This window comes from Caretta caretta, chromosome 22 (assembly GCF_965140235.1).
Source record: "Caretta caretta isolate rCarCar2 chromosome 22, rCarCar1.hap1, whole genome shotgun sequence".
In the NCBI taxonomy this organism is placed as follows: Eukaryota; Metazoa; Chordata; order Testudines; family Cheloniidae; genus Caretta; species Caretta caretta.
In genome coordinates this window covers 18684344-18706383 of record NC_134227.1, presented here as the reverse complement: position 1 = coordinate 18706383, position 22040 = coordinate 18684344, and the positions used below count along the sequence as shown (strand labels likewise).

Below are 22040 nucleotides of genomic sequence, written 5' to 3'. Positions count from 1 at the left end.
AGTATATCCATAATGCTGAGGGACCGATCTCGGGTATCTAATACCGGCTCATCACAAAAGATTCCTGTCCCATCTCCAAGAAGCTGTAGTGGGAACAGACACTCCTAGGACAGCTCAGATTCTTCCTCTCAAACCAAACCCAGAGAATTATTATGGGACACTGTTCCTCTACCCCCAAAAACCTTCACCTGGAGAGTTCCACAAGGCTTGATCTTCTCCCCATTCCTTTATCAATCATATCAATACGAAGCTGTTAAAAGAGTTGGTGAGACAACTTGGGCTGAAATGTCAGCAGTACAGAAACAGCCATCTCTATATCCCCTTTATGTCGAATGCAAACAGTAACGTCTCCAAGCTTATTCAATACTTGGTTGAAATCAGCACCTAGATGAAGAGTAACTGGCTAAAGCTGAACCCAAGTGAGACCGAGGCTGGTAGGAAGAGGGAAGTATGCTAAAGTACTTGTCTCTATTAGAATATTCCCCCACTATTGAGGGCAACTGTCCTCAGATTGTCTTAGGATACTTTTGGGCTCCTCAGTGCTTTTGGATGCCCAAATAACTATGGCAGAAAATGTCCACTTCCATCGGAGATAAGGTGGGTGAGGGAATATCTTTTATTGGACCAACTTGTGTTGGCAAGAGAGACAAGCTTTTGAGCTACCACAGAGCTTTTCTTCAGGTCTGGGAAAAGTACTAGAGTATCACAGCTAACTGTGTAGCTCGAAAGCATGTCTCTCTCACCAACACAAGTCGGTCCAATAAAAGATAATCCCTCACCCACCTTGTCTCTCCAATACCCTGGGACCCACATAGCTACAACAACATGGCATACAACAATTCCATCTGTGGCGGATTAGAAGACAGCGCCCCTTCCTGTCAAACAAAGACTTGGCCACAGTGATCCACGCATACATGATCTCCAGGCTGGATTATTGCAACTCGTATCTAATAATGAAGCCAAAGACCCGTATAGCATTTCACCTAGTACAAAACATAGCGGCAGGTCTCTGTCTACATGATTCCAGTGCTCTGTTCTCTGCAATGGCTCCTCACTGAATATAGAGTCCAGTTCAGAATATGTCCTGACAGTCAAAGCCTTCCATTGGCCTTGCTAAAGCAACCTAAGAGACCTCCAAGGACAACTACTTGCCTGCCAGTCAGGAGAGGCTGGTGAGTGCAGAAAACAGAACTTTCACAGGAGCTTGACCTAGAATTCTTACATCAGACAGAAACCACAAGCCTCAGCACAATCAGAATTAAATGTCAAAAACATTTATTTGACTAGCTTCCCTTCAGTGAGTCATGCACTCGCACATACAAATACTAATCTGATAAAAGTGTCAAACCATTTGTCCTACAGGCTGAAAAGTAAGAATGATGCTATTTCCATTTTAAAGTACTTGGAAAATGCTCAGTTACTAGAATGGTGGGGGCTACGTAGACTTAGAAAGGTAACAGATAAACACACCCTCATGGATGCAACATCCTCTGGTCGAAAACTTACAGCAGTTTAACAGCTATACAGCCACAGGAAGTGAAAAATACTGTACCCAACTGAAACTGAAAAAGGAATTTAGGGAGGTAAAGTGGAGTTACCCAAAAAGATATCTGGCCAGGATTCAGGACCAACATCCTGACTCTCGCAAAAATGCCAGGGGATTAACAAGCATGTGTAGTCAAGATTGATTTTTGTCTCACCCTAAAGATGGCATCTCCAGTAATACAGTGCCCTCTAATGCTAAGCTGATGCCCAGACTCTGTACTGCCTTTGAGGAAAAAGAGCTACCAATAAAATCCTGAGTTTCCCTTGGAGGTCTTAGTTAAGCACAGATCTGTCCTGATGCTGCTTTAGGGGTATGCTCTGAAACAGTCAGATCTGAAGGCCATATATAATCTACTAGCCAAAGACAACCAATAGTCCCCCTTAGGTAAATTTTCCTACTGTCTACAAAGTATGAGATATGGATAAGGAGATAAACCCAGGAGACAGAGTGAAAGAATGCTCTCCTAATAGGAGTATCTACTCTGCCTTCTAAATGAAGAGGCAAAATGACAAAGAAGGTACCAGGTGTTAGTCTGGTCAAGGCTATAACATGCTAAGATGCCAGTAACAATAACACAAGGAATAAGAGTTTTGCTCTTGAGTTTTACCAGGTGTTCCAATGTGAACTTTCTGATTCACATAGATTTGCTGCTCAGCTCCTTTGCATCCAGGACTATAAGCCCAAAGAGTAGCTCTGGCTGGTCCTGGTGAGACATCTACCAGACTTTTTTATACCTACGCTTACCAGTGACTGTGGAGTGTGAGGGCTGCAGCCAGTGAATAGTCCATGGCAGGTCCAGGATACAGATAGGCTGCAGGGAGGAGACCCAGCAAGAGGACACTGACAGCTCGCTCACTCGTCCAGTGCAGAGATGCAGCCTTGGAACCGGCTGCAAAAAAAAGCATTTTCAACACAGAGTTTCTGCGCACAATATCCCAATCTGAACAATGGTTAACTCATTCTGACCAGCTTTGTGCAACTAGGTGCTTTCTCAGACCTAGATACGCAGCTCTTACCTGGGCAAAACCAGGTTGCCTTTGACTTATTGCGACAAACAATATTCGTAAGAACATAAGAATGACCATACTGGGTCAGAACAATGGTCTATTTAGCACAATACCTTGTCTTCTGACAGTGGCCAGTGCCAAATGTTTCTGAGGGAATGAACAGAACAGGGAAATTATCAAGTGATCCATCCTGTCATCCAGACCTAGCTTCTGACAGTTAGAGATTTAGGGATACACAGAGCATGGGGCTGCATCCCTAGCCATCTTGGCTACCAGCCATCAATGTACCTATCCTCCATAAACGTATCTAATTCTTTTTTGAACCCCGTTATACTTTTGCCCTTCACAACTTCCACTGGCAATGAGTTTCACAAGCTAGCTGTGCATTATGTGAAAAAGTACTGCCTCTTGTTTAATCATACCTGTTGTCTACTAATTTCACAGGGTTACCCCAGGTTCTTGTGTTAAATATTCCTATTTTAAATACCGCTTTAAATGGTTGTTTTAAATATCTCCTCTGAATGCTCCCTCTGCTGTTCAGAAAGTAAAGTTCCTTTAATTAGGATACAGACAACAGACTGAAAAAGCTGATAGATGAGGTCAAAGGAAATGCCACCTTTGTTTGTTTCATGGCCTGCTGGTCATTAACAGGCCCTTTCACAAACACCACAGAACAGGCATTTTTGAAAACAATAGTAAAGGTAGTTGCCCTAGTGCATAAGTGTATCAAGAACTGCCTGCAGATGCAGTGCTTGCCGGTTTTGCCTCCCTGTGGCCTTCACTGAGGGCCCTGCTCAGTACATGACAGTTTGAAAGGAGTGGATGAACAACAATGAAGCAGCACAACAGGATGGAGAGGGAAGAACACTGGGCACCAAGATGCATTGGTTCTATTTCTAGTTCTCCCATCAATGGTGTGATCCAAGGCAAGCCACCTCCCTTCTCTGTGCCTTAGTTTTCTACCTGTGATATGGGATAATAATATTGAAACTCCTCCCCTTTCTTGGGAAATGTTTTAAGACCTATGTATGGAGTGTGCTGTATCTGTTAAGTATCTGATACATCTGTGATAAGTTCATGAAGAGCTGAGTGCATGAATTAGGATTGCTGTTATCTTAACAAGAGTAGGGGCTGGAACCCCCAGGTATTCAGTGCCTAGAAGTAGCCTAAGAGGCCACATGATCTCAATCCTCTTCCATAGACAACTACCAGAACACAGTTCTGTTTGCACACAAGGTGACTCAGACAAGCACAGAAGTGGTAGTTTGGGGTCTTTGTACCTTGCCTACTTTTCCTACACATTTTGGACACCACTAGAAGAAATATGGTTCTAAGAGATGTTAACATATACTGAGGGAAGCAGGACACCTTACAATACACGGGCATTTAATAGGCGAGAGCTAACAGCATAAAGTTACAAAGAACTGGTTTTAAACACACATCAGATCACTTGTCTAAATTCTTACTGCTTTTTGATCAACCTGAAATCATGAGCTGGAAAAGAGATTTAATGTGAACTGTACCAAAAAGAAGACATGAAATTTCTCCTGCTCTGCACAGGGTGACCGATATTAGAGAAGAACTGCTGTGACAATGGAACAAAAAGATCACCAGCAAAACAACTGTAGTAGACTAACGTGCTACTACCATGAACTTTGAGAAATACTTTCCAATGTGCAACAAATTTCTTCTTGACATAAATGTAGCAAACTTTTTTTGAGTTGGACTTGTTTACATATTGAGACTGTCCAAGGCCACGTTGTTTCAAGTAGACATGGTCTGTGGAAAGAACTGTTAACACAGTGTGAGTATTTTCCATAGCTTGAGAAAGTAGAAAACTTGTAGGGGAAAAGGAGTGGGGGAAGCGTGGCTGTCACTTTTTATCGGTTTGTTTGGTTTGTGTCTGCATTCTTCTTTCTATTTTCTGCCACTTCTTTCTATTTCCAGCTCCACTCTGCCCCTTACTCCGCCCCTAGCCTAGCTCTGCCCTCATTCCCTCTCTGCCACCAGGCCAGCTCCAGCCACAGCTCCGCTCCACCCCCAGCCCAGATCCAGCAACAGCGACGGCTCCGCTTTGGCCCCAGCCCAGCTCTGCCCTCACACCCTCTCCCCCCCAAGGCCAGCTCCACCTCTAGCCCCAGCTCCTCCCCCATCCCCAGTTCTACCCCCAGCTCTGCCTTCAGCCCACGCTCCTCTGCTGAACCAACTGTGCAGTAATGGAAGGGGCGGCGCAGGCAGATTCCATTACTGGTGCGGGGGTCAGAGGGGCGTGACAGGAAAAGTTTGGGTTTAAAGGATATAAAATCCTAATTAATCCCTGGTCATAGTATTTCTCAGGTTTAATGGCATACATTATGACAGTCCTGGATTTTTGTCTTTGCCTGTTTATCTTACACCACTCTCCACTGATTCTTGGTACGTGGAGAAAGGAAATTTTGTCCAGCAATGAATCTTGCCTCCAATCCAGTCTTTATAGCCTGACCTCAGATGGACCAGAAGCTCCTGTCCAACAGAGGAGCCACAATTTCTGCACCAAGCTTACAACAATCACCATCAATCTATGGGAGGGCCATAAAAAGGATCACCCATTCTTTAATCTAGCTTCCCTTTTCCTATCTTGTGGAGGTCTGTGGAAATTGACTGGATAAAACTAACATCTTTGTTAGTAAACTGAGAATGTTTGTTTGAAACTCAGTCAATTTCTACCATTTAAGAAAGATGCTAAGGGGAAGAAAAAGCTGGATTTAGAATTCCACTTTTCCTGCAAACTGTAATAAAATGACATTGCATGTGAGATTACTGAGAAGTTAGTTTTAGGCTGACAGAAAGAATCATGAAGTTTTCAGCAGAAAACATGAAGTGCAAAGTGAGATCTAATAAACCATTACAGCACAATTTCCTGTTCACAGAGATGACTGCCTGAATTTTCAGGCAATACCAATTTCCATGCCCTTCAAAATAGGAAGGAAAAACCTCACAGCAATTTGGAAATTTTTGTAGCATTGAATTATACTGTAGATGTTTACTTCTCCAACTCCTAATTTAAATTATGTCAATTGATTTTAAATCAAAAGCTTGTTCAGATTGAGGTGCAGTGAGTAGATAAGGCAACTTCTTATCTGCGACTATACAAATCACTCCACGGGGCCAAGAAAACACTGTAATGACTAGGGTGATTGAGCTGGCTGAAAAGGTCAGGATCAAATATCACATAAAAACAAAAATATAGATAAAGAACAGCAGCTTCCCAAGTGGTTATCAACTGAACTTTTGTCCCATCTTAGACTGACATACCATAGCTTCTGGGAGTGATGTGGATTTGATGTGCCAGAGTTGGCCGATCCAAGACTGTTGTACAGGCAAGCACAGGTCTGGTCAACAGACTTTTACTTAGAAGAACTGTCAACGGAATAAAGATTGATTAGTTGCCTTTTATACCCCAAAAACTCAAAGGTAAATCCCTGCAAGTTAAACTACAGCAACCAACATCTTAATCAATAAGCAATAAGAGTCCAGAGGGCCGCCTGAAAAAGGAAGCCAGTGGTTTCTTCAGAAAAAAAGATGCACAAAGTTAGAATAGGGAATACAAATTATACCCCACAAACAAGACCATGGGGGAGAGGGGGAATGTGTTATTTGCAATATTTCTAACAAGCCTGGTGTACACATATGCTTTAGAGTTTCCATACCAAGGATTTAAAATCCAAAGCCCCATGCCTGCAAAAGTGAGACAAGCTGCACCCAAAACAGTGCTTCTAGGAATCTGAGACAAGAACGTCAGCCACCAACTCTGGCATGACAAACTTTGCAGCTATGTTGTGAGCATTAGGGAAATCTTGCCTTTATTTCATGACCTAAACAGGCTACATTAGAAAAGACCTGCTCAATACTAAGCTGTTATGGATAACTATTGTATTTTCAAAGATCTGAACTGCTAGTAGGTCTGTTGTGTTCTTTCTGATGCTTGTTTGCACCTTTAAGCTACCAGATCTTTGTGGCATTGATTCATTCAATGGCTTGACATAGCAGACACATAATATAATATTCTGCACATCTATAGTTAAGTAGTAATAGCACTATGCCTTTCACAAAGGGACCTCAAATGAGCTTTATTTTACTGCTAAAGCTCACACAGGCAGGTGGAGTGCTGTACAATTACAACTGACAGAGGGAGAACTAACAGATAGCTTAGAGCAGTTGCTCTCAACCTTTCCAGACTACTGTATACCTTTCTGGAGTCTCATTTGTCTTGTGTACTCCCAAGTTTCCCCTCACTTAAAAACTACTTGCTTCCAAAATCAGACATAAAAATACAAAAGTGTCACAGCACACTAGTACTGATAAATTGCTTATGTTCTCATTTTTACCATATAATTATCAAATAAATCAATTGGAATATAAATATTGTACTTACATTTCAGTGTACAGTATATAGAGCAGTGTAACCAAGTCAGTATCTGTATGAAATTTTAGTTTGTACTGACTTTGCTTGTGCTTTTTATATAGCCTGTTGTAAAACTAGGCAAATATCTAGAGCAGTTGATGTACCCCCTGGAAGACCTCTGCGTACCCCAGGCTGAGAACCCACTGGTTTAGAAACTGTGAACCGGGGGTCTCAAACACTTGGCCTGAGGGGTTATTTCCTGCGGCCTGCCAAGCTCCCCATGCCCCCTGGAATTATTTCCTGCTGCTGCCAAGCTCTCCTCACCCGCTGCCCGCCCTCCCACACAGCGTGCCGCACCACCGCTCTTCTACTTACCTCCAGGCGCTTCCCACTGCCAAACAGCTGTTTGGTAGTACTTAGCACTTTCCAGGAGGGACGGGGGAGGAGCGGGGAGCACCGCTCAGGGGAGGAGGAGGAGGAGAAGAGGCAGGGCCGGGGATCTGGGGAAGGGGTTGGAATAGGGGCAGGGAGGGGGTGGAGTTGGGGTGGGGACTTTGGGGAAGGAGTGGGAAGAGGCAGGGCAGAGGCAGGGCCCCATGGAAGGGGTGGAGTGGGGGTGGGGGGCAGGGCTTTTGTACCTTTTTATGAAAAGGTGTCAGTAATGCGGCCCTCGGGCCAATGTACTAGTCCTCGTTGGCCCTTGTGGTGAGTTGAGATCCCTACTGTAAACTCTCTGGGGCAGGGAGCATCTCTGGCTCTGCGTTTGTACAGCACCCAGCACAAGAGGCTCCAATCAAACGTAAAGCCTTGGGGGGGGTAACAAGCAATATAAACAGCCGTGGGGGAAAACAACAGCCCAACACCCCCCCAAAGCACAGCCTGCAATGGGGGAGGGAGGAATAGCTCAGTGGTTTGAGCATTGGCCTGCTAAACCCAGGGTTGTGGAAATTGGAGTTCAATCCATCTAGGGATCAGGGCAAAAATTGGGGATTGGTCCTGCTTTGTGCAGGGGGTGGGACTAGATGACCTCCTGAGGTCCCTTCCAGCCCTGATAGTCTGTGATTCTATGACCAGCGCTAGTCACGGGATTTAGTGGGGAGGCAGAAGCTGGGGGCCACGGGGGAGGCTCCCAGACCGCGAGGGGTGACAGACCCGCCCAGGACCAGGCAGGCGGGTTTCTGGCCCCCGGCCCCGCCCCGCGCCGCAAAGGGGGTCGTCACTGTCGCTGTGCCGCGTCACCCTTGCCAAGGCCCCAGGGCGGGGAACAGACCCCCCCGCAGCCCTGGCCCAGGGCAGCTCCGTGGAGGGGCCGGGCTGAGCCTCCCCCGCTCCCCATGTCCCGCGCCCCCGGCACTCACCCAGCGACCCGCCTCGGGGCCGCCACAGGCCCCCCCGCACGAGCAGCGCCGCCATCTTGCCGTCTGCCCCTGACCCCGGCCGCCCCCACAGCTCCAAGGGCACCAGGGCACCCGGAAGCGGAAACAGACCCGGGGTCGAGCTGCTGGAGTCGGGTTGGCCCCGCGGCGCGAGGAACCGCCCCCTTCCTTCCGGTTCCGCCGGGGAAGGTCACAGCGGCCGGAGTCGCCTTCCCCATGGCGGAGCTGGGCGGCCTGGACGGGGGCCGGGACCCCGCGGTCTCCGAGCTGCAGCGGCTGGTGGCCGCTGAGCAGCAGCGGGCGCAGTTCACCGCCCAGGTACCTGCCCCCCGGGGCCCCTAGGTTCCCTCCCGGGCCCGCGACGGGCAGCCAGGCCCCCTGCGTCCCGCCCCGGCCCTGCTCCCCTCCCCCCGGCACGCTCTTCATGGAGCTCCCCCCACATCAGCCCCGACGGGGTCCAGACCGTCAGTCCCTGGGGCCCCTATTGCCGCCCGCCCCCAAGGGATTCCTCCTCCTCCTCCCCCTCGACGCTTGTCACCACTGCTGCGCGCTGGCAGCTGATAGCCCTGGCGCCCCTGGGCTTGCTCCATCAGTCAGGGTGCAAAGAAATTGCTTGAGCCGCAGCGACTCTTTTCTTACAAATTAAGCCCGGCTTGTAACCCTCCCAGAGAGAGCAAGGCAGCCCCCTGCGCATATCCCCTGACGCTGGTTTGGGGAGATGGTGGGCGAGCTGGGTAATGTGAGAAAAGCGACTTGGTCCCGTTCCTAATGAGTAGCTGCATGGAGCACAGAAATCACATTGTCTTCAGCATTAATGGACCCCTTTGTGCCATGTCAGCAGAAAGACCAAGCACTGAATTGGCCACAGTGACTGAATTCTCAGTTCTGAGGGTGATGGTCCCTTTGAGCATAAGGCAGAGGGGGAAAGGATGGTTTTCTGGCAGGACTCCTAGACAAGTGATTGTTGTACCCCTCTCATATTTTAGCTTCCCCATCTGTAAAATATTTGATTAAATAGTATTAACTAACATGTTTCCTGTTCACATCCAGGTTCATAATTTCATGGAAGTTTGCTGGGACAAATGTGTGGACAAACCTGGCTCAAAGTTGGACTCCAGAACAGAAGGCTGTCTAGCCAGCTGTGTGGACAGATTCATTGATACCACATTATCCATCACTAACCGCTTTGCTCAGGTTGTACAGAAAGGGGGACACTGACTACTGCATTTCCCAGCTCTGGACAACCCACTCTTTCCTGTTGAGCTCAACAGACTTATCAGCTGTCGGTGGAGCATCATCATGTGTTCTAAGCTACACTTTATGTGACACTTTCACGAAATGCAGAAGTGGTTGAACAATCATTTGCGGAAAGCACAATTGTCCCTGTGAATTCTTTAGCTGCATTGAACTGTTCATAAATGTGTCATCGTACTGCAATTTAATAAAGCATCAGGAACACTTGTCCAGACAAGTCTTGTGATGTGAAAGTGTGTATCACTACTTTTCTACGTCTTTTATCTAATTAGAGGAAAGTAGAGAAGAGATGTGCTTGCTACTGACACAAGGGATGGGCATAGTATCTTACATTTTTAAAATTTAATTTTGATGCTAATATGAATATAAATGTTTTCAATGAACTAATAAATTAATGAAAACACTTGTTCTGCTGGAGTGTTTGCAGCCTAAACCTAGAAGCTGCACAGTAGGCTAATGCATGAAAACCAAAAAGTGAAACTAGTTAAAAGCTTATTGCTAGGGCCTAGCCTATTGCACAGTTCTGTGGCTGTGAAATTTGCTGCACACACCAAGCTTTCTTTTTCTTTCTTTTAAATTGGTTTTAGCCCCTCTGGTTATAAAGAAAATCTTGAAAATGTCAATGTAAATTGATACAGTATCTAAACTTTTGTCTGTATGAGAAAAATTGTACTGGTTTAACTAAATCTAGTCAAACAGGTGGAAGACCCTCTTATAGAAACCTTTTCATGGGGTTAACCCTCACTTATATCAGCTGAGCTTAATTTAGTGATACACTAATGCAAATGACAGAAGACCCCAGTTATCTGAGTATGTTGTAGTCCAATGCAGAAGTCTAATGCGGGCTTGAGAGACTAAAATAGATTTCCCTTTACTCATGTTTAAAGGTACAAGAATAGATACAGTCTTATTTAATGGTCTGCATCTAGACATTTTACACAAATTTAGCCTAACCTGATGAGCGGTGGTTGTAAATAAAATTGACCACACATTTGAAAAGTCTGGTTTATTCTCTGAGCCCATCAGGACTTATGTTATCTAATAAGGTTAACATCCACCACTGTGTCACACACACACACATTAAAAATCCTGTACTTTAGAAAGGATATAATCCACCCGGCCTTCTCTGGCTACCTCTTAGAATTCTCTTCAAAAATATGTTCAATGGTGGTAGTACAACACCACACAGAGCAGTAAAGCTGGGAGTGGGCCTCGGGTAGGAGATTATCCAAACAGAGCTGGAGGGTACCAGAATCACAGACACACAAGCTCTTTAACAGATTTGGGGTAGGTAGAAAAAAAGGGCAACTTCATAAGTGAATTGCTGGTCTGTTTAACAATGATGTTTAATGCTGTAGACACTGCTGCATTAAGGGGAAAGAAAGGCAAAGTTAGGATCATCCTGGGTAAATAAATAGTGGCCAGGGCTGGGTAAAAGATCCTGAAGCCCATTCTGGCCAGCCCATTATCCTGAGTAAAATGCCTTTAACTGGCAGGTGCCCAATTGGCATATGTTCTTAGGATGAAGAAGCATGAGGCAACCAAAGTTCAAATGCCTGGAGACACTAGTCCATCAAAGCAAAAAGTACTGACATACCAAGCACTCTATTCACGGGTTGCATTGGGAGCTGGACCATCTAGGATAGTAGGATCACTGTTTGAGCCCCAACGTTCAGTCCTGCCCTAAAATCCACCCACAAAGTCCACACTGGGTCCAGTGCAATATATGAATCTATTAACTTCTGCAGTTATACATTTCCTAATTTAAAATCTTTCTGTAGAGGATTTCTTTATAAAAATAATTTCCTTGAACATTCTTGTGATGTGTGAAAAGCTGCTGCATTGTTATTGCATGAATATTTCTGCAGATTGAAATAGAAAAGTGGCTCTCACACTGAACTAGAAAAGAATCATTGATAGCTCCCCTTCCTGCTCATGGAAATCCCTGCACCAGGAGACAGGACCTTAGAGAACTAGGACATTGCTTAACTCCATCGGAGAAGGAGCTGCCCACATATCCGTGCCCTGGAAAGGAAGTCACAAACACTGGCCTTCTAGAAGAGGGAGTGGATGACAAGGTGTAGACCAAGCACTGTGCCAGTGGTGGGGAAGGGGGACACAGAATGACAGACACTACAATGATGTCTCTCCATTTTATCAGTGTCAGCCCATATGCACAGGGAGAGCTAAAAAAGCTTCACCTGCTACAGGTGGAGAAAGGGAGACAACAAATTTAAACAAAGACCAAGGATCTGGGCTATTGTGTATTTATCCAGATTCCCTCCTTTTCCTCCCAAGTATCTACTAGTTCTCTGATTGAGCAGATTATAGACAGTAAGGCAGGGAAGATTTGTTTGCCAGGCTGACATATAAGACATTCCCACTAGAAGATAAACCACCCCGACGTTGTGCTTCTGCTATCTAGTTTTGAACTCACATTGGGATCCCCCTTACCTCTGGTATTCCCCCAGTCTATGCTGAGGCCCAAATCCCAGGCACTATTCCCCCATCCCTTTGGGGCCCACCACCTGATTCTTAATTCCTAGGGGCCTGATTCTGCTCTCCTAGCAGGGTAAATCAGGAATAACTCCACAGAAGTCAACAGAGCTACAGTGATATAAGAGTGGGGAGTTAAGAATTGGAGTCTCAGGCAATTTACATCTGCCAAGGGCTGTACAAACCTTAATTCCACTCACAAAGACCAAAGAGGTAGGTAGGTATGAGCGAGGCACTTCGTCTGCAGCCCCAGGAGCTGCGAGTGCTGTCTCAACAAGAAGTTCTGAGGAAGAAATCTATAAAACCCTTACCTATGTGTATAACCTGCCTTCATGGCGCTGCAGAAGCACAACTGGGAACAGTATTAGTTCATGGATTAGCAGAATGAGGATCAGTACAAGTGTTTAATACAAAAGCATGACCCAGCCTCAATATGTCGGAGGAGTAATCTACACTGCTCAGACCAGAGAAGGCCATCTCACCCTTACTCATTTAGCACTGTCCAGTCTCAGTGGTAAAAGCCTTCAACTGGAACTTCACTCAAGCAAAGCTAAGTCAAAGGAGGATCCCAAGACAGGTACAGATCTGAACTCTCGTAAGAATGATGTTTCCTCTTGATTTGGGCACAGATTTGTAATCCCATTGCATCTCCATGGCTTACATATATGCAAGCACACACAGAGAGAAAAGGCTTTGTGAAACGTTTGAGACCATAGTTTATATATCTGGGAGCCCAGATACCTCAATTCTGATCTAGAGAGATTCAAGACCTCCAAATTCTGGGAGTGTAGACACCACCTACTGTCGCATATGGAAATTCAGGGGAATGTGGGATATGAGACTGTACATGCTAAGAGTCCCCTTTGCCATCTTCTACTGGAGGGTATTGAGCAGGGACGCAATCTCCTATATACAGACTGGCTCCACAAAACATATTCACAGGTCTATGGAACCTGATCAGTGGTGAACTGATTTTGTACAAAGAGAGGAGCAGCCCTCACCAGACCTTTAGAATCCCTGAACACATCCATGCTCTGTCCCTAGGTCTTGCTCTAAAGTGGTGGTAAAGAGATCAGATTTCAAAAGGAAAGTACAAATGGAGTCTTCATGTTTATTGCAGGGAGAAAGGGTTCCTTTCCCCCCCTGCATCCCAATCTTTGTGTCAAACACATTGGGCCAGCCAGAGACAGAACAGGAAACCTATCAGAGGCCCGTCCATCAGCACAAGTGGATCCAGAGGGACGTGTTACTGATAGGAAGGAGGGAAAGTCAGTCACACAAAGGGCAGAGGTAGGGGATCTGAGGTAAATTTGAAACAAACCACTGCAGTGGGGTCACCACACCCGCAGCTAGAATTGTGACACCCCACCCGCCCTTCCTTGTTCCAGACCAGCACCTCCTCCTTATTTTGACTGTCCATGTGGGGCCACATCCGTTTATTTTCATCCTGGGGATAATGCTGCAGTGAAGGACCCCTGCTGTTAAATCCAATGGCACATCCTTTGTAATCAGGCTGGCAGAAGTGCTGTTAGGCTGTGGCCTCTGCTCTTTATTGCAATTGTGTCTTGGCCATTACGTGGTTACGCATGAAAAGAGGAACAATTTAAAAAAACCTAGAGACAGTGCCAATGCACCCGTTTCCCTTCTGAAGACAGCTCACAGGAACGGTCATTTAAAACTGAATATGGCCATGAAATGAGAACAATTATAGAGTCAGGAGTCTGGGGTGGGTGGGCAGGAGATGTGACCTGGGGGACAGACATCTTCTCCACAGGTCTTTCAGCTCTCCTGGTTTTAAACCAGCAAAAAAACAAAGAGGTGCCCTCTGCGAGCCAGCAAGGTGCAGAGCCCATACCTGTGGCCTGGCAGGGTATAAAGTTGCTGTGCTCCAGAAATCAGTTAGGCACCATATTTGTACCACGGGGCAGTGTTGGGAGAAAACATCGGCCTCCATTCGCTGACGTGCAATTTCACCCATGGCCCCAGACTCACTGCCTCTTATTAGTCCTCATCGGAGCTGTCCTCCGACTTCTCATCAGCTGCCACTTTCCAGTTCGTCCTCTTGCTTTGCTTCTCCGGAATCTCACTGTGCCTCTCTGAGGCAGACACAGGGCATTTCCTCCTTTTTTTCTTAGACCACTTTTCCCTTTTCTCCTCAAGTTCGCTGTCCTCAGAGCTGCTCACACTGGAAGAGTCACTTTCCTGCCCAGAGGAAGAGGCAGGTTCCTTTGCGAGCCTTTTCCTGGTCTTCTTCTTGTGCTTGTGTTTCCCTTTCCTGGTGCCCGAAGTCCCCTCTTCTGAGCACTCGCTTTCCGGGGAAGAATCTGATGATGCCTTCACCTTCTCCTTTTTCCTCTTCTTTCGCTTTTTGTGTGATCTCTTTTTCTGCTTCTTCTTCTGTGATTTCTTTGGCCTCTTCCGTTTGAGTGACGCATGCACAGATTGTTTTCCTGGGTGAGATTTCCTCTTTCCATTGACAGCGTTTTGTTCATCTTTCTCTTGCTGGTCACTGTAACAGGAACAAAGAATAGAGGCCTGGGCAGAGTCTAAATTAGCATTTTCTATTTCAAAGCATCAATCAAACCCATCTTCCTGAGCTCCTTTCAGGACAGACATATGGGTGCTATCTCAGATAAGTTGACTGCGTTTTTAACTTCACCTCTTAACAGTTTGAGTCCATATCTTATAATTGGGATGAGAGGCCATTTCAAAGGCATTTTAACCAACCCAGAGCATGGAAAAACATAACATAATGCTGAAAAACTTGCTAAGAACTCCTTATCTGTGACTATCAGGAATCAGGTAAGTGCTAGATTTGGCAATTCTATTATGTACGGTTTTTAAAATAAACGAATCTGTGTCCCAATAGTTTGTTTTTTTTCTGCATTTTCACTCTTTATTGCTCTCATGCTACTGGAGCTCTCATTCTGACTAGCATTTCTAGGTGCAGACGTGCTTGCAGCCAGCCAGTGAAAGCTGGATCACTTCAGGAAATTGCTCAACTCCGAGAAGCCAAACACTTACTTGCATAACATTTCAGCCACACAGGGTTAAAGCTGGATGTCCTGTTATTAGAAGAGATACAATCACCTCTCAGGACTCAGAACAGGGAGGGATCTTCACTACAGGAATGATGCCACATATGGGCAAAGTAAGGACAGCATTCAAGCCTTAACTCAATATTTATGCCTTATGAAGTGAAGCCAGCCCTCTCACATTATTGTCAGAATTGTTTTGAGTAAGAGAACACATTAATGGACTGGAATTTCAGGCCACATGTCTGCTAGGTAAACTATTCAATTCTGCCTTGAAAGGTCAATTGACAAGCTCTATATTTCACTGTGCGACTTGACAGAAATTAAGACATTGGACTTTTCAGTAGGCCTGTTTGCCCTTACCTGTCAGTATCAAATTCCTCTGGATATAACTCTTTATAGCCACTGTGACCCCATCTGCAAGAGAACAGCAGGAAACACGTTAAAACCACACACGATATTCAGAACCAAAAAGAGGGTGAAATGAAAGAGAGAGCCTTAGGAAAAATATAAAACAAGAGTCCAGAGGAATAACAGCTAGTATTTTCCTTATTTGTTTAAGGTGCTAACATTTTGCTTTGCTAAATTCTGTTCAGATCATTCTGAGCAGACTAACGGCCACTTTGCTTTTTTCTGGTAGGGAACTTGTACCTCCCTGTGCGGCAGAAGCCCAATGATTTTCGAGCTCACACTTCTCATAAACACCCAGGGAACATGGGGTGAAATCTTAGCCCCACTGAAGTCAATGGAAGTTTTGCCATTGACTTCACCCATGGCGTGAGTACTTTGAGTACTTTGCTTTGCTCAGCCTGTGCATTTCCCCATAGTAAGAGGGTTTCATTTGTATTCAATTGTGTGATCACAAAACTCCATTTATAATGCAAAACACAAGTATATGGTTCTTTATCACTGTGGTAAAATCTACATACTACTAGATTCAACATCTAAAACCTGTCTAAATACAGAATTACAACTGTACTGAGAATCTTCAGGCAGCAAGAATGCCAACAGCCAGATTAGGACTGGGTGCTAATAAAAATAAAAAAAGACACCTGGAGGAATGAAACGACTGGCTAAAATGACAGTAAAGGAGGAGTTCAGGGAGGCACAATGCAGCTTCTGTTTCTTAGAAATACCCCCAAAAGCACTGACCAATATTTCCCTGTAACTCTGGGAGATTAGCTACCTTGATATCATAAGTAGATTCGGTTAAATTCTACAGAGAGCAGTACTAAACAAGTCGTGGGTTTAGGGCTGCATTTATTTAGTGCCAGAGAGGAAGGATGCTTTTGTGACTAACGCACAGGACTGAAACTCAGGAGATCTGGGCTCAGTTCCTGGCTTTGTGTGACACTGGGCATGTTACATAAGTCTCCCTGTGCCTCACTTTACCATCTCTAAAATCGGGATGATACTACTTCCTTATTGCACAGGAGTGTTGTGAGGATAAATTCACTAACTTTTGTGAAATGTGGGGGCCATAAAGTACCAGATACTTTTTCTATAGGCACTGTGCCAGGATAGTAATTCACCCACAAACCTGTCTGGCATGTTGGCTTCACATTCGTAGAGCTTCTTATTCCAGGTCCGGGCTCTGAGAAGGTCGTCTTCGATCATGTCAGGAACATGCACAAAGTTCTTTGCCTTCCAGTCAGCCCTTTGGCTCTCCTCATCAAAACCGTCACTGCGCATCCGACTACTGCAGAGAGAAAAGGAGTGTTCTCCAGTGGTAAATTCAGAGGAACAAATGACTTTTTGGGCAATGAATCAATCTAGGGCACAGAGGGCATTGGGGAAAAAGCACACATCTGACACTCTCTGGATGTCAGTCCATGCAAAGAGATTCACTCCATCTCTACAGGATGGTCACTCAGAGCTTCCATGGGACCAACCCAATGATTAATAAATGACTTGCACAGACTGTTGCCTTTCATCAGTTTCTCAAATCACTTTGTAAACAATAACTAATTATGCCTCACAGAACTCTGAAAAGGCAAGTATGCATCACGTCAAGCACCACTGAAATGCTACCATATCTGGAATGGATCGCAGCAGCTGCTTAACAGTGCACAATGACACAACAATTTAAGGCGGGAAATTACGATGACAGTATCCAATACAAACTGGAGAGGGAACATAATTACTGGAGTTGGAATTTGGTCAGAGTACCAGGGTTAACAGCCTGAATCTAATAAAAAGTGCCATGGGGTCTTTAATGATTACAACTGATCATGACTTCACTTTTACATCTCATCTAAAAAATAGCATCTCCCAGCACCAAGCTGGGCCACTAGGCTCAATACAGACTCAAAGGCAAGAGTTAGCAAAATGACTTCTCACATCACTTGCTAATTCCTTGAAGGTCTTCATCCATGTACAAACCAACCTGATCCTGCTTAGCTTGTGAGATCTTCAAGCACACCAATGACCATTTAACCAGTTTGTTATGGTGAGAGTAACCACAGGTGACCAACTATTATCTACACTAATACTGGCCAGGGGCTGGGAGGAATTTATGTGGTGCAAGACCTTCGGTCAGAATGATTTCATTTAGTGATAACCCACATCACACTATAAATACTAATGCACCAGCACTGAGTACATCTAGCAAAGACAGCGCAGACTTTTCAAATATCACTATCACATTTCTTAACACTTCTTAACCAAACTATAATCTTGCTATTTCAGAGGCCCCAGCCTACCTAAAGTTACATATTTTTAAAACTGCACACCTGGATCACCCCACAAAGATGCAGTGTGAAACTTCAACAGGAAGAGTGGGGTATACAGGTGTGATGGGGCACCTGCCCCACGCTGGGCTCTAAAGAGTTAACAGAGCCCTAGGGAGGCTGTGCAGGAGGCAGCCAATCAGAGAATGGCTGAAGGGAGCAGCCAATCAGGGCCAAGCAGGCCCATATGAAAAAGGAGCTGCAGGGCAAAGAAGGGCAGTTTTCTGCTGGGAGCCCAGGGAGGAAGGACTATGTCTCTGGAGGGCTGTGAGACCTGCCAGCACCCTGAACAGAGCAGTGCTGTGAGCAGGGACCAGGAGAGCGAGAGACAGCTGAGGCAAGGGTAAAGAGGATGCTGGGATCACAAGGAAATAGCCAGACAATTTGCTGCAGTAGCCACAAAGGGAAATGGCTGAACAGTGGACTACAGATCCCCTAGAAAGGGGGAGCACAGCGTGTGGCATGGCTGGAGGGCTGTCACTGAAGAGGATGCCAAGGTCCTTGGAGAGAGGTGGGTCCTAGAGCAGGAGTAATGGTGGCAAGGCACCACCTGGAAGTGGGTGTACTAATATGTGGAGCTAATCCTGAAGACAGCCAGCAGGAGGCACCACAGTGATGAGTGAACTGTTAAAACCAGCTTATATAGGGATGCTCCTGTGTGATCACCAAAACGGTTAATAAATTTTTGGCCCTTACGCAGGGCTCCCGCTCTCTTTAAATAACTTATTAAAGATTAAATAATACTACAATACAGAGTGGTAAAGAGGATTATTTCCTCCAGATAACTAAGTCCCACCTGGAGGTATTGGGTGACATTCTCCCTTGCTTCCACCGGTAAGTCTCTTGAGTCTGCTTCTCCAGCTCCCTTATTTTCCACATTTCTGATTCTTCCTGAATCTGAAAAATATGAAGAAAATGAGAAAATAAAATTAAGTACCTTACAGAAGTGATGCTCTGCAACTACAAAACATTGTAACCTCACTTCTTCTGGGTCAATAATTGAAGTTTGATGGATTTCAAACTAAGCTGACCTGCTACAGTGACATAAACGAGCCTTTTTAGCTACATCAAGTTAACCAAAATGAGAAATATAATGACAATTAACTGCAGTGACAAACAACTTTGTTTTATAGATGAGGAGCCTTATTCTGTAATCTGATCCATGCAGGTAAACCCTTCAGTTAATACAGAACCTCTCTCTCATTGGAGCTCTGTACTCATCCAGAGTTCTGCTCACGTATCTATTGCAGAACTGAGTCCCAAGTGAGTAGTCCTGTAAAATGCTTAAATACAGCATAACCAGCGCTTTGACACAGATTTTGTTCACATAGCCTTGTTGTGCATGTGGCATCATCGTAAGCACATATGAGCTTTGGAAAATGAGCCTGGTGAATTAAATGTCTTAGTAAAGAGGGCCAATTTCTAAATCTCTCAAGAAATAACAGCCTTGTGCACTGAAGTGAAATTCAAATCCCAGTGGGGATCCATTTTACAGAGGCACAAAACCCTAATAAATGCTAAATTAAAATAATTTTATCTTATCTTTGAGACAATAAAACCTCAAAGTAAACGTTGTAGGGGGGGAAAAAAGCTTTTACAAGACATCAGAGCCACAGAAACACTTCCATTATTTTTAAATAAATCAAACTTGTAAACAAATATTCCCTTGCCATGCTTACAAACCAAACAAGGCAGTGCTGAAAGTGAAATTGACTTTTTCACTGCCCTAATTGAGAGAGAGGCAAAAAACAAAACAAGAGTTTAAACAGGGAAAAGCTAGATTAGTAAAAATACAAGTCATTGTTAGTAATGTAGGTAAGGAGCTGTGCTTATGCACAAATATGATTTTTTTTTTCAACTTATGGGGCCCTTTTAAAAATTAATTCACCTATGCATTCAGGATTAAATTAACTTCTGTGCAGAAAATCAGCAGATAGCCTTGGCACCACCTAAGTCTCAAATACAGCCCTGTGAAATTCTTTTATACATTTTTCATTTTACTATATGGAAATGTAGTGTTATTTCTTTTATCAGCTCTCAGTAGGTGGGTTGGATCATGCTGCGGAGGTGGGTTGGGTTGGGTCCTGCCCCTGGGGTGGGGGGGAAAGCCTGGGAGGGACAGATGGGTTGCAGAGCAAGCCCTCCCCACACTCTCCATGCAGCAGTGGCTCCTGTCCTGCGGGGCTGGGCTCAGCTCCAACCACTGAGACTGATGCTGCAACTGCATGCACCAGTTCAGGTTTGGCTTAGCCAACCCTCCATGATGATGGAGGGGCAGCTGGGTCAAATTTGAGCTATGCTATGACCCATGTGCCAGGTGGCAATGTGTGGAGAGGTGAGCCACGACCAGCCCTGAAGAACAGGAGCCAACACTGCAGGGTGAGTTTTTTTTCATTTTATTTTGTGTTTTGCATTTGCAAAAAATGTGGGGCTCTAGCCCCACATACACTCCCAAACTAGGGGCCTTGTGCTGGTCTTCTGCCCAAGAGTGAACTTCACCCTAAGCTTTGTCAAATTTAAAATTAGTGCGAGTTTTTAAGATGAGTAATATCTTAATTTAGGAAGGAAAATGTTGAAACAAATTTAATCATGGTGCAAGTAGCATAGACCTCTCTCTGCCTCCACCTGCTATGGGGCACAAAGGACCCCAATGATGCACTGCAGAAATTTCTACCTTCAAAAATATACTTGTGTGCTGAACTTATTTGCTGTATGGAACAACTTAAGTCTAGCTACCATAATTTAGCAACAACAAAATGAAAATACCATAGCTTGACACAATGGCATTAAGAAAGAGCTTTCCCCTGTAAATATCATAACTCTGGACATGCAACACTAAACAGGAGACAGATCTTGATATACAGGAGGAAAGTCAGACTGTATCAGCAAGACAAGGTTGATAAGGTAATATCTTTCATTAGACTAACTTCTGTTGGTGAAAGACAAGCTTTTGAGTTTACAGAGAGCCCAGACTTGAAGAGTCATGAGAAATAGTACCATACTTTATCACAGGAGAGAGAAGCAAAGGGATATAACATGGTACCATACCTTGTTGTGTGCATCAGTGTGACGAATGACATTTCGCAAGAGGACTTTTCCTAAAGGGACTCGAGACATTCTTTAACCTTCACAGAAGTAACAAAAAAATAAGGCTATTAGAAACTCACATATAAGACTCTGTAATGCAGAAAATGCTCTTGTCAGGACAGTGAGATGAATAGTGTAAAGGCAAGTTTTTTCCATCTGTGACAGTAAATGTGCTTTTGACTCAGGCTGAGATGTATGCTCCCAAAGAAGCCACTCCATTACCCCAAAACTAAGTCTCCTATGAAACAGTCTGCGTGTACAGGGGCTAGAAAGGATGATCTAGCAGTTGGTGCCCACATCCAGAGTCTTTGATAAATCGCTGTATCTCATATCCCACATACCAATGAGAAGATAAGTGATAATTACTCCGTGTCTCTCAATCTAATATTTTGATGTTGAGTGCTTTACAGAAGGTGGGTCTGGGCCTGCTCTCACTTACCCCAGCATAAGTCAGAAGTAACAGCACTGAAATCAAGGGAGCGCGGCTGGTGTAAAACGGACAGGATGAGGACAGACCCAGGCCCTACGTATACAGCCGTTCACCCACCCCTGAAGCGCAGCCCCCTGTGTGGCATCACCCCGCAGCTAGCTGACCGCTCACAGCAGATCAGGGCAGAAAATAAAGGGCTCTAGGGAGATGTGCTTCAATATGAGCCCAAAGCACCGGCCCGCCTGGGACCCATCAGCCGCAACACGTGGACAGCCAGGCTAGAGGCCCGGACGGGGAAAGCAGAAACCGTGCCAGCTGGCAGGGAGCGCAGGGCGGGCGAGGCAGCTGGTTGGGGGGAGCGGGGGCGGGCGAGGTATCGCCCCACACAGATACGTTCAGGCCTGGGGAGGCCCCCCCCCCCCCACAGGCACAGTCCTCACCCCTCCCCCAAAGGCCTCACGCTTCCTCCCAAAAAACTCCCCCAGAACCCCCGACCCAGCGCTCCCCCCAAACCCAGAGCCCTTCTCACCCACGGAGGGAGGGGGGTTGCTCGCTCCCCCCCACCCGGAAGTGGGTGACCCGGAAGTGATTCCACTGGAAGGACTGGGCCGCCTGCGGGGGCCCCGATCCCGAGGGCCCGGGCCGGGAGAGAGACAGCTTCTGCCGGGCTCCGGCGTGGGGACCCAGTCAGGCGTC

The 22040-nt window shown here is 45.6% G+C and overlaps 2 protein-coding genes across 3 annotated transcripts in view; both read right to left on the bottom strand.

Moving 5' to 3' along the window:
* The window catches only part of LOC125625434 (carotenoid-cleaving dioxygenase, mitochondrial), a 91214-nt gene extending 82791 nt beyond the window's left edge, over positions 1-8423 (bottom strand). The window contains exons 1-3 of one of the 2 annotated variants that reach the window (XM_075122296.1): positions 8296-8423; positions 5848-5952; positions 2291-2435 (exon numbers count right to left, since the gene is read on the bottom strand). In XM_075122296.1, coding sequence (XP_074978397.1) covers positions 2291-2435; positions 5848-5952; positions 8296-8350 — 305 coding nt within the window. In that variant the 5' untranslated portion in view covers positions 8351-8423. The remainder of the gene's footprint in view (positions 1-2290; positions 2436-5847; positions 5953-8295) is intronic. The other variant, XM_048827526.2, reaches the window with a different exon arrangement.
* A 2135-nt stretch (positions 8424-10558) lies between these two features.
* On the bottom strand, positions 10559-22019 carry NKAPD1 (NKAP domain containing 1). The gene is made up of 6 exons (XM_048827534.2): positions 21874-22019; positions 20876-20952; positions 18624-18724; positions 16639-16797; positions 15462-15515; positions 10559-14572 (listed from the first exon to the last, which is right to left on the bottom strand). Exons 2-6 carry the CDS (start codon positions 20942-20944, stop codon positions 14065-14067), a joined length of 891 nt encoding a protein of 296 aa, XP_048683491.1. The 5' UTR covers positions 20945-20952; positions 21874-22019; the 3' UTR covers positions 10559-14064.
* Positions 22020-22040: the final 21 nt, after the last annotated feature.